A 14,677-nucleotide genomic window follows, 5' to 3' on the forward strand; every position below is an offset into this window, starting at 1 on the left:
TTCTGCTTTTGATTCCAAGATTACCCCCTGCAAAGAACCTTTATTGCAGAAACCCCATTTCTCTACAACGGTTCCAGAATTTTTCAGAACAAGTATGAGAAAGAAAGCTAAGTTGCAATCACTAGATTCCTTCTCCCTCTTCCTAAGTGTGTGTGTGTGCGTGCGCGTGCGTGTGTGCATGCATCTGCGCATCTGGTTGTCCAAGTAGCATTATTCTAGCTTTCCCTAAGTTACAAATTATTTTCTTCAGTATTACTTCATTAAATCCTACAGGCGAGATTATTATCCCCATGAGAGGAACACTGAGGCTTGAAATCACAGAACTTGCCAAAAATGAACCAGCTTGGAGGAGTGGGGCCTGGGGACAGAGGATGGAATCCAAACCCCAAGCCTGAGCTCCTGCACTCTCCACATGGGGTGGACCCATCTTTCCCAGGCGATAGAGCTTGTCCTGGGCAGCTGCAAGGAGGACAACAACGATGTGTGTTTAAAATTACTTTCACTGTTAAATGCCCGGGAACCTCAGACATATTCTTGATGTTATAATCAAATAGCTTCTTAATATTAATTTGTGATGATTCCTGCAAAGAAATCCCTAGGAAACCTAAAATATGCCATACATTTGAGCACGTTTTCTCTCTTCGTGCATCAGAATCCTCCCAGAGTTTTAATTTGGCTCATGGTGTAAACAATTCCTCATTTTCATCCAGAATGTGCCGCATGTTGCTATGTTTTCGGAAAGGAGAAAAATCATCTTAATTTATGTAAAGAGAATTCCTAAAGATATGTATAATAGAGTCCATGAGGCGTAAACACCAAATGTGTAAATATCACAGAATTATCTCAGCACATATTGTCTCAGAAATGGAAACAAATCCCTGGGCTGCAAACAGTCACTCAGGAGAACCTTGAGTTTTGTTATTTTGCTCTGAACGTGCACGTGCGGGATGCTGGGAGGCAGGATTCGGAGAACATCCCCCGAGATCCCCCCACCACCCCCGCCCGGGCTTTCTCCATCAAGCGCTCATCCAGGTGCGGCTGGGAAGGGCCGCGGCAGGTGGAATCAGGGTTACCGATCAGCTCACATCAACCCGGGGTGAGCATCGCGGATCAGGGAGTGGGCCCAGGTCCCACGAGTGAGAGAGACACGGTGGGGGGGGCGGGGACACCCCAGCAGGAGAGGGACCCCCTAGGTGCCGGCCTGATGCTAGTGGACGGGAGCCAGGAGCCACGGACGGGGGCTGCCTTGACCCGAGGGCCACCCGACCGACGGCCTGCGTGGGAACGCGCACCCCACCAGCTGGCCTTGGGAGCCCCACATCCGGAGCCTCCGCCAAGGAGCCCGGCCCTGCCGACACCCTGATTTCGTCCCCTGAGCATCTAACGGAGAACCAGCAAGACGCACACAGCAGCTGTGCTGGGCCCTGACCTCCGGAACTGGGGGTCTACGCTGCTAAACGTTTGCTAACTTGTCACAGCAGCAGCGGGAACCTGATACGGTGGAGAGGGAGAGTGGCCCTGAGCACACGCGTGTGCAAATGAGCAAAGGCGCCTTCTCCACCCTGCTTTCTCTGTAGGCTAGGAGAAAAAAAGAGTAGAAGGGACACCCATGAGGCCTACATGAGGTCACAGGACTCCAAATGGACTCCCCGAGGTGCTTCTGCCTTTATAACCGTTCCCATCTTTGCACCCACGGAGATCCTCGTTTGCACGAGGGACTGCACACAGCTAGGAGGTAAGGAGTTTTTTTCTATCTCTTACTCCCAGAACCATAAGCACTTAACATTCATTTGCATATGCTAAATGTGCCAAATATAAAATTTAGGGCATCAATTTATCACAAGTGCTCATTCTAAAGCAATAATTAACACATGGCAGCGTTCCTCACCACGGCATGTTTTCATGTATGCGCCCAACATGAATTTTCAACGTATACGTTGCATTTACTTTTCTTGTTCAGTTTCTTTTTTCTTTCCTTTTTTTTTTTTTTTAAAGATTTAATTTATTTATTTGAGAGAGAGAAAGAGTACGAGCAGGAGGAGGGGCGGAGGGAGAGGGAGAAGCAGACTCTCCACTGAGCAGGGAGCCCGATGATGTGGGGCTTGATCCCGGGGCCCAGGATCACCACCTGAGCTGAAGGCAGACCCTTAACTGACTGAGCCACCCAGGTGCCCCTTCTCTTTTCTCTCTGATGGAGAAAAAGAGAATCCTCAGTCAGATTAATCATGTATTAATCATCATCACTATATCAATTATCAGATTAAAATAAAATAAAATAACATTTCTGGGCCTTATATTCTTTAATAGAAGAAGCACAAAAGGGCAGCCCGGGTGGCTCAGCGGTTTAACGTCTGCCTGCAGCCCAGGGCCTGATCCTGGAGACCCGGGATCGAGTCTCACATCGGGCTCCCTGCATGGAGCCTGCTTCTCCCTCTGCCTGTGTCTCTGCCTCTCTCTCTCTGTGTCTCTCATGACTAAATAAATAAAAATAAATGTTAAAAAGAAAAAAAAGAAGAAGCACAAAATAAAACTCCTGTGCTGGTGATAACTAAGCTGATGATTTCTAAAAATATTAGCCACTGAAGACTGTATTGAGCCTTGTGTCACAGATTTGGTTATGACTAAGTCACAATTTAGCTATCCACTTAAAAGAGTCCACAAGACACGTAAAATATATCTCAACCAGAGAAAAAGCATTTTTGCTGAGACGTGAGCTCCACTGAGGAGCTGTGTTGGAAACACCAAAAATCGTTAATTCGCAGTGTTGCAGAGACAACTGCACACTCACGCTGCTTTAAGAAAAGAGCTCCTAATGCAAAAGCTGGAATGGGACCATTTTCTTGGAATATATTGGTACACATTTTTCCTGCAAATTAAGATTCCTTCCATTTGAGTAAAGAATCGAAGAGGGCCAAAGAATTTCATAAATAAAAACAGAAGAAATGCCTTACTGCTCACTGAAGAGGAGGGGAGGCATAAGGAATCCCGCCCACACTTGAGGGTGATGTTTTGAAATCCCATTTTATGTACACCGCACAGAAAGAATGATGGGGTAGCAATATATTCTATCACGGGCAAGCTGCTACCTTGGAAATGGTGTGTGACAGACTTTGAACAAGGACATGTGCCACAAGAAAATGCAAAAATGTAAAGAATAAAAGATATTTTAAGGATAGTGTGTCTCTCAAGGGCTCTTAACCCTTTTGGTGACATGGCTCCCTTGGGCCATCGAGTGAAGGTTACTCACACAATAATACTTTCAGTGACCTCAAAATATATAGGTGGAACAACATTTAATTTTTAAAATGGACAAAGAGGGACACCTGAGTGGCTCAGCGGTTGAGCGCCTCCCTTTGACTCAAGGCGTGGCCCCGGATTCCCAGGATCGAGTTCCACATCGGGCTCTTTGCATGGAGGCTGCTTCTCCCTCTGCCTGTGTCTCTGCCTCTCTCCCTCTCTGTGGGTCTCTCATGAATAAATAAATAAAATCTTTAAAATAAAATGGACAAAAGATTTAAGCAGACACTACCAAAGATGGGCATTGAGCAAGTAAGCACAGGAAAAGACGCTCAACACCCTTAGTCATTAAGGATATGCGAATTAAAACTGCAGTAAGATCCTATTACTCACCTATACCAAAGGCAAAAATCAAAAAAGGAAAAAAAAAATAGGGAAAAGACTGACAATACCAAATGCTGGTGAGTGTACAGAGCAACGGGAACATTCACACTCTGCTGGTGGGAAAGCAAAGGGTTGCCCACTATGGAAAGCAGCTTGGAAGGTTCTTATCAAAATAAACATACATGACATGCCATCCAGCAACCCCATCCTTACTCTTCCAAGTGAGTTGAAAACCTAGGTTCATACCGAAGCTTCTATGCACATGTTACAGCCATTTTATTCATATGTGCCCCAAACTGGAACCCACCCACACGCCCCACACCTGGAGAAAGATGAAACACACGGTGGGCCTTCCGTACAATGGAACACCACTCAGTAAAATGGGAGGAACTGGTGATCCACACCACACAAGAGTGATTCTGAAATCCATAAGCTACGTGAAAGAAGCCAGACTCACTAGGCTACATATTGTAGAGAGTCCAGGTATATCACGTTCTGGCCAAGACAAAACCAGAGGGAAAGAGAGACTATGGTGGCCGGGAGGTGGGGCTGGGCTTGGAGGGTCCCACTGTATAGGTACAAGGTGTATAAGACTGGAAGGTGATTATATGGAAATGAAGGGGTAAATGTTCTTGCTGTTTAAATTTACAGACCCTCTGAATTTTATCCACAAACTCTCATGAGACCCCAGGCTAAGACTTCCAGAGCCCAGATCATGATACTCAGGAACGGGATGGAAAAGAGTGTCTTGTGGCCAAACTGGCTGGCGTTCCCCATACCTTCTCTAGGGGTGCCCGCTGCCAGCCACGGCTCCCCACCCATCTGGCCACGCCTGGCAGGAAACCCTCCGGCACACTTGTCTCAGGGAACCTTTTGAAAAGGTCACACAGGACTTGCAGGTTCTCAGGGGCAGCAACCTTGTGACCTTTGTGTCCCTAGCACCTGGGCCTAGAGACTTGATCAACCCCTGTATTTGTTAGACAAATAAAATACCTATCTTTGCTGATTTCTAAAAAAGGACATCAACTTTGCCTACGTGCCATACAACTCATACTTCCAAGTAATTTACTTAAAATACTTTATTGCATTAATACTAAGGATTTATACAATAATTTAAATGTAGAAAGGGATTTATAGCTTTATTATTTACCCAGCATACATCGTGGAAGAAATTAACCTGAAAAATTACAGTTGACAGAACCTAATTACATGAGCCACCACGGAAGCCAAAGGAACTCCTAATTTTATTTTACAACGTGTATTAAACTCCCTCCCCCGGCCTAGAACGGCTTAGTGTGGTAACTTGAAGTGTATATACCAATGCAAGGTTTAATTTTGCTTTTAAGATTAAGCAGTACATGTGTAATTTAAAACTGATCTGAAACAGCAAACAATGTCATTGGGCTTCCAATTAATGAGGTTTTGACAACTGCAAACAAATTGGATGCATAAATCCATTCACAACAATCGCTGTATTTAACAAACATGCCACTTTGCAGGGCTATTCCGCTAATTTTCGTTTCCCAGGGTGAAAGCTGATTTGTGCTGACCTTGACCTCTCACACAGCGCTCAGTGCTTGGTTCCGCTATAAAAGTTGGGCTAAAAGCAGGACGATATGAAACTGAACGCTACGATTGTTCTCTGATGAGACATGACGAGTGCGGCCCTTATCTACCAAACACTGTGTTTTCCGAAATGTTCTTTCCAAGGGAGACACACATTTCCAGCACACACCTCCAAGTCTGCACCCAGGACAGGATGTTTACTATTTCTCCCCGTTAATCAGGCTGCCTCGCAGATGGATTGGGGATCAGACAAGCATGCTAATCGAACCCAGCACAGCAAATCTGTCACACGGCCAGAAGAAATGGTTCTCGGTGCACAGAAAAAGACCATTAAAAACGTGGAAAAAAGAAAGAAAGAAAGAAAGAAAGAAAGAAAGAAAGAAAGAAAGAAAGAAAGAAAGAAAGAAAGAAAGAAAGAAATGGATTGGCACCGGGCAAACTTCCCACAGAAGGACGGATGGAATCGATAACGAAGCAGCAATCATGTGCGCATTTAAAAACAGTTAAAGAAAGGCCGTATCTGCACTAAGTTTTCTCCTCTTTCCTTCCTGCTCAGAAAATCCAAGCTCTAAGGAAACACACACAGAGGTCTGTCGATAAGGACAAACGCAATTTACTGAAAGAGGGAGCAGGCCAGGAAGTGGGTGCACTCAAGACACCCGGATTAACAAAACAAGAGCAATCAGAGGACGGTCTCTTTGTTAAATTAAGAGAATTGCAAAGTTTGTTCAGATGCTTTGTATGAGAGGTTGGAAAACTGAAAAAAACAACAAATCTCCCGAAATAAATCTTCTCTGAAGTTCTGTTTTAGCCATAAATCTAAAGTTTACCACTAATGCAATCTTATGAATCTTGAGGGGAAAAAAAGCAATTCAGGATTACTGTACGTAGGAAACCAATACTCTCTAATAGTTTTTGTAGACTGCATCAATTTTCTCAGCTAAAAAAATGATGCTGCCTTCTGTGTTTTATGGCTAAATATAATAAACGATGGAAAAAGCCACAGCACCTTTAAAGAATAATGTTAATACAATAACAATAAATATACAATAAAATGCACCAGGTAAGTAGAAATTACTGTTCTCTCTTAACAGAAAAATTAAAATCAGGAAAGTGACTCACTTTATGCCCCACCACGGGATCAGAGTCATCTGTAATCTGGTATAAATGACGAAGATACCTCACTCAAAAATGTTACTTACTGTATTTTCTTTAACCTTATATTTTATGCAAAGATGTGAGCATCTGGGAATCATGGTCTGGAGGGACAGGAAGAGGCACATACAAGCTACCGGGACTCCCAGGCTGCAACCCCTCCAAGCTGTTCCTCCTCAGTGAGACCTAGTGTCCAGGTCCAGTGACGACACACGCCCCACTTGGCATCTGGAGTCCCAGCCCGGCCGCCTTCTCGTTATATGGCCTTGAACAACTCATTTCACTCATCCAAGTCTCAGTTTTACCAATCATAAAAATGGGCTGACACTGCACACACAAGCAACCCCTAGACTGAAGACGATTCAGACCCACCAAGTGAACCCACAACCTTCTCCTGTGCCCTCTCAGACGGGAGCACCTTGCCACAATGGGTCTAGTAATTAAAGGAATATGTTCCTTAGTAACACAGCCCCTGAAAATATCAACCAGTACTTCATTTATATCATTTATATCAACCAATGACCCCTCTAGGTTCTAGCTCTAAAGAAGAAAGCAGCCGAATTAGCCTCATTGAGATATTAATGCCGTCCAGGTCTACAGTGAGCACCCCCTACACCCCTCGAGAGGTGTAAGAGAACCTACCGCGACGGAGACCACTCCACTCCACTGGCCTGTCACCGGCAAAAAGCGACGAGACCCAGGCATGCATCTGACACATAGAGGCACCTGAACGGCAACCATCATCAGGCACTCTCTGTCATCTGTTAGATTTTGAGAGCACCTGCCCCACCGGTCTCCCCGCCTGCTTCCAGTTCCTCCTCTGCTGCTTCTCCGTGCTCCCCAGGCCATCGGGACTGTTCCAGATGCGCAGAACCTGTCACCAGCTTGGAGCAGCGAGTCAGGTCTCCGTCTGGCTCACCACGCCCACCCCGTCCAGGCTCCTGCCCAGCTGTCACCTCGGGGCCTCGCTCCCTCATCCAGGAAGCGTGAAAGCAACCCGAGGAAATGGAACAAGATATTTCTGCCGTAATGTGAAAGCCTCTTGCGGGAGGAAAAAAATTAATGTTAAAGGTGACTCTTCCAAATGGGACTCCCCAGGTCTTAACAGCAAAAAAACAAAAACAAGAACAAAAACAAAACAAAACCAAAAAAAAGCCTGTATCTTCACTCATGTAAATGTTCCAGGTCTTACTTCTTAAATTGGCTTTTTAAACAGTCTTGCAGGTAAGATAAAATAAATAAATACAAGCTCTTTAAAAATTTTAATAGCCCCATACTTCCTTCCAGACAATCATCAATTACAGTGGAGAAAGAAAAAAACCCTCAGTGTTTTGATTTTTTTTTTTCCCACACAGCATGAGCGATTGCAAGTGGTTATCTATAAACCTGAAACATTTCCTCACTCTTGAGCAAAAGAGGATGCCTAAGTGCTGGATACTCTGCCTTGAGAAAACCCAATATACAGAGTCTTGATCTTCAAAAATAAAAAGGTTAAGAAGTGATTATTTGTTCTCTAAAAGGATTAGCTGCTTTGGGGAAGGATTATCTGCGAGACTTCTAAAAGGTATTAAGCTTAGCCAGTGTAGATAAACCACAATTCGAATCAACGTAACTTTTCAGGAATGTATGAATGTTGTAATTCGGGGTGCATTTTTTTTATTCGGGGTGCATTTGAGACCAAAAATAACCCTGGAGCTCAGTACAAGGCAGGAAGGGGGGACGTCTGCTGTCCGGGGGCTGCCCTCAGCGTCGACACTCTCTTCCTGCCTCCTGGCATCGTCTTCTGTGTGCCACCAGGAGCCCACCTGCAGGCCCTGCCCTCCACGTACCTGTAGCCAAACCGTGGCAGGGAGGTGCGACGGGCTCCACCAATCAATCCTACCCAAGACTCTGACTCTTCAGGGTGAACACACCCAGGGATGTTTCGGAAGTGTTGGCGGAAGCCACCGTCGTGAGAGGCCGGTGCCAGACATGCCCAGCAGCATCGGTGCCACGGACCACAGGCCACATCCTTACCCAAAGCTTCCTGTGGCTGGGCCTTAACTGTGGTTCAGGGCCTCCCGGGCTCCTGTCCCTCTTCTGAGCCTTGGTCTCCAGACTTCCGGGTGATTCTCAGAACGATCCAGGAACCTTCTGTCCAGTTCTTTTTCTCATTAAGTTAACCAGAGTTAACCAGAGCTGGTGTCCAGCTAAAAGCCACGACTCGCCAACCCAGGATAACAAACAGCGAGGTTCCCCAGCACCCTGTCCTCTTTGGAAAGGGCTCCTCATTCCTCCCTGCACGGACAGGACCAAGCCGTGCGACCAAGAGGGCGCTGCAGGGAAGACGGCGTGACTCCTGAGCCGAGGTCCTCAAAGACGTCGTGGTTTCCGCCTGGCTTTCCCTGGGATCGCTGTCTCTGGGGGAAGCCAGCTGCCGGGGCATGAGGATGCTCGGACGGCGCTACGCGTGGATTCACGCAGGGAGAAACTGAGGCCTCCTGCCCTCCAGCCAACCTCGGCCTGCCAGGCACGGCAGCGGGTCCTCGAGCCCTCAGGTGTGCTGGCTGCGGCCAGGTGGGATGGGGCCAACCTGCCAGCTCTGTTCTGGAGCGCAGAAAACCGCGTCAGCGTAGTCCAGGGAGCCTCCTCTGAGCCTGGGACTGCGCGTCTCCAAGAATCCCAGGGACTCCTCCGGATGCCTCTGCGCAACCTGGAGATGGTGCCATGGGTGGGGTTTTCTGTTTATTCATCACAACAGCTACTTTGTAGCAAGCTCGGCTACAGTTGCACCAAGCTCCTTAAAACTTCTAGATTTAAACATTTTGTATTACCCAGAGTTTTGAGGAAAGATGAAAGGAGCCAGTTACGTGGGTCCGGGCCACTTTTCCCACCGTCTGTAACCCAAGGGGACCCTACTGAACATTAGCCCAGGTGGTTAATCTTGCAGTTCTTATCGCTTGGGTTCTTAAATATGCCGCAAGCACAGCGAGCGGAGGTGGGCAGAGGGCATCAGCGACTGCAGCCTGACGGCCACGCCCTGCTGACAAATCACGCCTGAACTTGTGGCTGAAGACGTGCCGTCCACCTCCCCTGGCCTTTCTGCCGAGGAAAGCCATGCCTGTGCCCCTATAACTCAGCCCCATTTACACACCAACTCTTTCTCAATCGAAACCCTTCGCGGTCTGTTCTCACATCTTCCTGTCATTTGTCGGGCACCCAGTTTCCCAGAGACACCTTCTGCTCGCCCCGGGCTTTCTGGGGCTTAATGTGATTTCCAAGCAACTCGATACAGTATTTAAACGCCCCCCCCCCGCCTGCCCCCCGCCACCCAACGTGCCGCTGGTGCGGTGGAGGCAGCGCCGCATTCCCACGGAGCTCCCCGGGCCCGCTCTGCTCCTTGTGGGGGCCCCGCCTCCGCCCCCCAGAAATCGGGTTGCAGGAAAGGGGCGCCAGGGCGGAAGGCGCAGCTCGCAGAGGCCGGCTCCCGTCCCCAGATTCAGCCAGCGGCTGCAGAGACACCCAGACGTGATGTGCGTGTGCTTCGGGCACACATTAAAGAGACTGGGGGCTACGTTGAGGGGCCTTTTCGAAAGCAGAAAGTCTCTACAGAGCCCTTCCAACCGATTCAAAATGATTTTCAATCAGAAGGGAACAGGCTGAGAATCGTCCCACCGTGCGGCTCCCCGCAGACTCGGAGCACCCGCCCTGGGTGCTGGGGTCGGGGCTCCCCGACGGACCCCCCGAGGCAGGGCCCAGGCCCGCGAAGGCCGCTCCCTGGACGCCTCACGTGATGAGGCAATTGGCTCGCCCCCTGAGACCGGGCAGCAGCACTGGCTATTTCTTGGACTAGCTCCGGATTACTCATTTCCAAAGAATGGCATGCCAGCCGCTCTGAGGGTGAAGTGCCAGCTCTCAAGGCCTCCGGCCTGCGCAGGAGCACGGGGTGGGAGAGCCGCCAGGGGCACGAGGCGGCCGCAGCTGCCGGCAGAGCCACGGCCTGGGCCACGGGGGCCGGGTCTGGGGTCGCACCGGTCGCCCCATCAACGCCGGGGTCCCCAGCGGAGGTGAAGGGGGGCGATGGGGAGTCTGGGGTTTCTGGAAGCAGAAGCCCCAGCGGTGAGGCTGTGAATGGGGAACCCAGAGAGGGGAGGGGGACTGGGAAGGAGGAAGGGGAGCCAGGGAGGGGGCAGGGAGGGGACAGGGAGGGGGCAGGCCCGACCACAGCCCCACAGCCGCTCCGGGGGACGCTGCTGCCCGTCGCCCTTGGCCGTGGTCTCCTCCGTACGCTGAAGTCAGGAGCAGACAGGAAGGCGCGCGAGTCTACGAGACGGGGGAGCCCGCTAGGAGAAGGCCTGGCAAAGGGCCCCACGCTCACGCTTCATCCTGTGCCACTCGCAGTCCTGAGGGCAGCCTCGCGCTCACGAGCACCGGCGTGGCCGGGGGCCCTGGATGAGCACGCCCCGATCGGGATCTGCACAGAAAGGAGCAGCGGGCAGGTCCCAGCAGGAAAGCCTCCTCGGTCCCCCGCAGATGACCCGGGGACCGCATGGCCACCTGCCACGAGGCCCCGGGCCCGCTCACCACCCCCGGGCCCCACGGCGAGCCCCAGCTGGGCACTGCCAGCCGTCCAGGGGAGTCCCAGAGACAGACGGACTCACAGACACGGAAGCCCAGGCCCCAGGTAAAGGATGCAGAGCCGGGCCTGCGGACGTCGTCGCCCACAGCCGGCAGGTCTTGCATCCTGTATCTGCTGAACAAATGAACGACGGATGGGGACCGTGTACATGAGGCCAGCCGCCCCCAGGCCGGGCGCCGCTGGAAATGCCCACGGCAGCTCTATTTGGTCTAGCCCCCGTCTGCCCCAAGCTGTCCTCCTCTTAAAATCAACCCTTTGGGTGCACCTGGGGGGCTCCGTCGGTGAAGCGTCTGCCTTCGGCTCAGGTCATGATCTCGGGGTCATGGGATCGAGTCCCACGCCGGGCTCTCTGCTCAGTGGGGAGTCTGCTCCTCCCTCTGCCTTGCATACCCCCCCATACACACACTCTACTCTTGCATGTGCTCTCTCTCTCATAAATAAATAAATAAATAAATAAATAAATAAATAAATAAATAAAATCTTTAAATGAAAATAAAAGCAACTTTGAACTGGCTCTCATGAAGTCATTAACACCAGGTCATCTGACAACGTTCCACTAGGACAGAAGGGGCCAGAAAAGGAGCGTGCAGGGGAGCAGAGCACACAGGAGACTGTCCAGGACAGAAGTCTCTCATTGAGACACTCAGATGCTCCCTTCCCGATGTCCTCACTTGGGTCCTGAGAGCTGTCAGCACCAGCCAGGGTGTTGGTCGGCCCTGCGAGGCATCAATCCCTCCCTCCTGCTGCCCCCGTGGCGGAAGGTCCTGACCTCATTCCTGGGCCCCTGTGGAAGCCCCAGTGTTCTCCAGCTTGGCATCGGGATTCCCAGGGGGCTTTGTAAAACACGCAGCTCCCCAACCTCACTGCACGCACACATGGTGCTCTGGGGCCTCCCCCGTGCCTCTGATGCAGGGCCTGCCAGAGGGAGCACCTGGGAGCCTTTCCCGGCCCCTCTCTGCACTCCCAGCTCATCCCTATCCATCCTGCACATCATCTTCTCCCTCCTCAGAGCTCTCCATGGCCTCCCCCAGCCCCGGGTTGGAGTCTGGGCCCTGCTAGACAGAGACCCTTCCCAGGCAGGCCATGCTCCCATCACTGTGCTCCCTCAGTGAAGCTGGGGTCCACCTCCCCACAGGCCCCATGTGCCCCTCACATCTTCCCCCCTTGGTCCTTCTGTGGGTTTAGTCCTCGCCTTGCCCTGCCCCCACTTGGGGGCGGGGGGTGCCTGCATTTCCTCTTTTCCAGAGCAAGCCCAGTGCTACTCCGGCCTCACACGCTGCTGTATGCAGAGTGTGCTCACATATGAAAGTACTCGGAAGAGGCCTAACCGGACAAGTGTCCCATCAATACAACGGTTTCTAGGATTATCACAGCTGTTGCTTTATTTACTGCCATAGCCACCCCCCACCAAAGAGAAGGGAGGACTGACCGCTTCACTATGTATGGGTTTCATGTGTCCACAGTCTTGGTGGTTCTCAGGTCTGAATTTTTTAAATGACATTAGGTCACAGAAAAGGGGTCAGGGATGTTCATGCTGTCTGCACAGATCGGCAGGGGTGGTGGGGCGGCCTGCTACATGCAGTGTGCGGTGTTCACAGAGTCTCCCAAGACCGGCACCCCAGGCTCGGCCCCAGCAGGCCTGAGGCTGCTCCATGTGCCAAGATGTCAAGCCTCAAAAGAAGGCATGATCTCCTCAAAACCCTTACAGATCACCGCCATACAGAAAACAACAACAGCAGCATCCATGACAAAGGCAAATAACCAGAATCGACGTCATCGATTCCTGCCTGGCACCAACCATCCATTCAGGATATGCTTTTCAATATAACAAATAATAAATCATTTGCTAGACAAAAGCATGCTACAGATAAGACACACACATGCGACGGCCTTCTAACGTACCCCGGGAAGCAATGCGCCAGACAAGCCACACCCCAAATAGGCCTGTTGTGACACAGGCCAAGCAAGCAAGAGACGGATGCACAGCAGTGAGCTAATCACAGCTCACCTTCGGGGCCCGCTCAGGGTTAGATAAGGTGGGCTTTCATCTCCCGGAACCTGACGAGGGGCCTCCATGTCCTGAGACCCCGGACAGTGTGTCAGACAGGGCAGGAAGGATGAAGGGGTCAGGGAGGTCAAGAAAAGAGGCGCCCCGGGTCAGGACAGGGGGGCCTGGAGCAGAGAGTGTGACCTTGGGCAGGCCTCAGGCCCCTCATCACAGCTGGCAACGTGCTCAGACTCTACACAGGGACGTCCCAGTGTTTGCCAAGCCTCAGAGATGCCATCTAAGATGAAAAGGGAGAACTGGCTTTGGTTTCTGGCAAACTGAAAGGCTTGTACAGAAAACATATTTTTGGTTATCTAAAAACACACGAGCAAGGCTATTAAGAAATAGCTAGAAATGAGTAAAACCCTATTCTTTTTTATTTGATGATAATAAATGTAAGGGGTGGCCCTTGGGTGTGCAATGAGTTCAGTCTCCTGAGCACAGATGTACGGCTGAACTGCCAAGTCTTGGGTCGGTCCCAGGAACCGTTCTGGGGTCCAGCCCGATATGTGTACAGTGAAGGGAGAAAAGGAATTTTTAATGCAACAGACATGCCATGATCTCTGACCACCGTGACTTTTGAGAATGTTTGAAAAGCCAGGGAGCCCTCTGTAAAATTTCCTTCCTCCAGAAAGGAACACAGAACTGGTGATTCCCAGTTGGTCCAGGTCACTGGGGTTTGGACCAAAGGTTCTTTTGTGCTCACTGAGAAATCGGCGAAGGCACCCAACCAGGGTCAGAACTCCTCACGGGGGCAGCCTCGGGTCCCTCAGGCTAGAACTGGTGACTTTCCTCCCACTCTGCTGGGATGTTGAGCAGACTGGGATGCCCTACCACAAGACAGCTCCCCCCAACCCCCAGGCACAGTCTGCCTCTGGGACATTTCCTTTCCCCTGACCCCCAGAGCACCATTTTCCACCCCTTTTTTAAAAATTTTTATTTATTTATGATAGTCACAGAGAGAGAGAGAGAGAGAGAGGCAGAGACACAGGCAGAGGGAGAAACAGGCTCCATGCACCGGGAGCCCGATGTGGGATTCGATCCCGGGTCTCCAGGATCGTGCCCTGGGCCAAAGGCAGGCGCCAAACTGCTGCGCCACCCAGGGATCCCTTCCACCCCTTTAGTAACTGTCATTGCTTCATATGGATTCTCCCCATAAGAGGAAATATAGAACAGGTTGCCCCAAGCTAGACTGAGGTCTATAAGGCAAGAGTCCTGGTTGCCAGAGAGAGAGCTCGGGGTGACTCCCAGTTTGAACCTGTCAGAGGCCAACGGTGGCCAACCACACGGAGCTTCATGAGCCCATTCTTATCCCACTCCCTATGAGCTGGCTCTTCCGATGACAACAGCCACAATTAAATGACTTACTCCATGTTACCAAATTAGGAATACTGTCCAATGTGCACAGAGGTGCACTGTAACCAGAGTTTTTAATAAGAAGAAATTAGGATGATTAGCATAGTGAGGCACGCACATTATCTCAGCCACTTTGAAGAGACCCTAGCAGAGACAACTGCCCATGTCCAAGGAGTCCATTTGGGTCCCCTAGGGCAGCTCAAACTCAACCCATGATCTGAGCTCATCATCATCTCTCAAGATGTGTCTGGTCCAGATGCATGCAGTCCTCAGCTGAGAAGTATGGGGCTGCGGTCAGGCAAGTCTTTCTTGAA

At 50.6% G+C, this 14,677-nt stretch overlaps 1 protein-coding gene and 1 long non-coding RNA gene across 5 annotated transcripts in view; one reads left to right on the top strand and one right to left on the bottom strand.

Annotated features, from left to right (window-relative positions):
* The window catches only part of PTPRE (protein tyrosine phosphatase receptor type E), a 158,328-nt gene that overhangs the window by 134,224 nt on the left and 9,427 nt on the right, over positions 1-14,677 (bottom strand). The window contains exon 1 of one of the 4 annotated variants that reach the window (XM_077877209.1): positions 8,172-8,988. The exons of 1 other annotated variant lie outside the window; for it this stretch is intronic. Coding sequence is in view for 2 of the 3 variants with exons in the window: in XM_077877206.1 (XP_077733332.1) it covers positions 6,985-7,191 (207 nt within the window). In the remaining variant the exon portion in view is untranslated. Of the gene's footprint in view, positions 1-6,984; positions 7,226-8,171; positions 8,989-14,677 lie in introns of those variants that run through there. 2 more of the 4 variants (XM_077877206.1, XM_077877205.1) reach the window with 2 other exon arrangements.
* LOC144300940 (uncharacterized) lies at positions 973-11,468 on the top strand. Its single transcript, XR_013367687.1, has 3 exons — positions 973-1,096; positions 1,578-1,735; positions 6,423-11,468. It is a non-coding gene; the product is annotated as an uncharacterized LOC144300940 (long non-coding RNA).

Source organism: Canis aureus, chromosome 29 (genome assembly GCF_053574225.1).
Source record: "Canis aureus isolate CA01 chromosome 29, VMU_Caureus_v.1.0, whole genome shotgun sequence".
Classification (NCBI taxonomy): domain Eukaryota; kingdom Metazoa; phylum Chordata; class Mammalia; order Carnivora; family Canidae; genus Canis; species Canis aureus.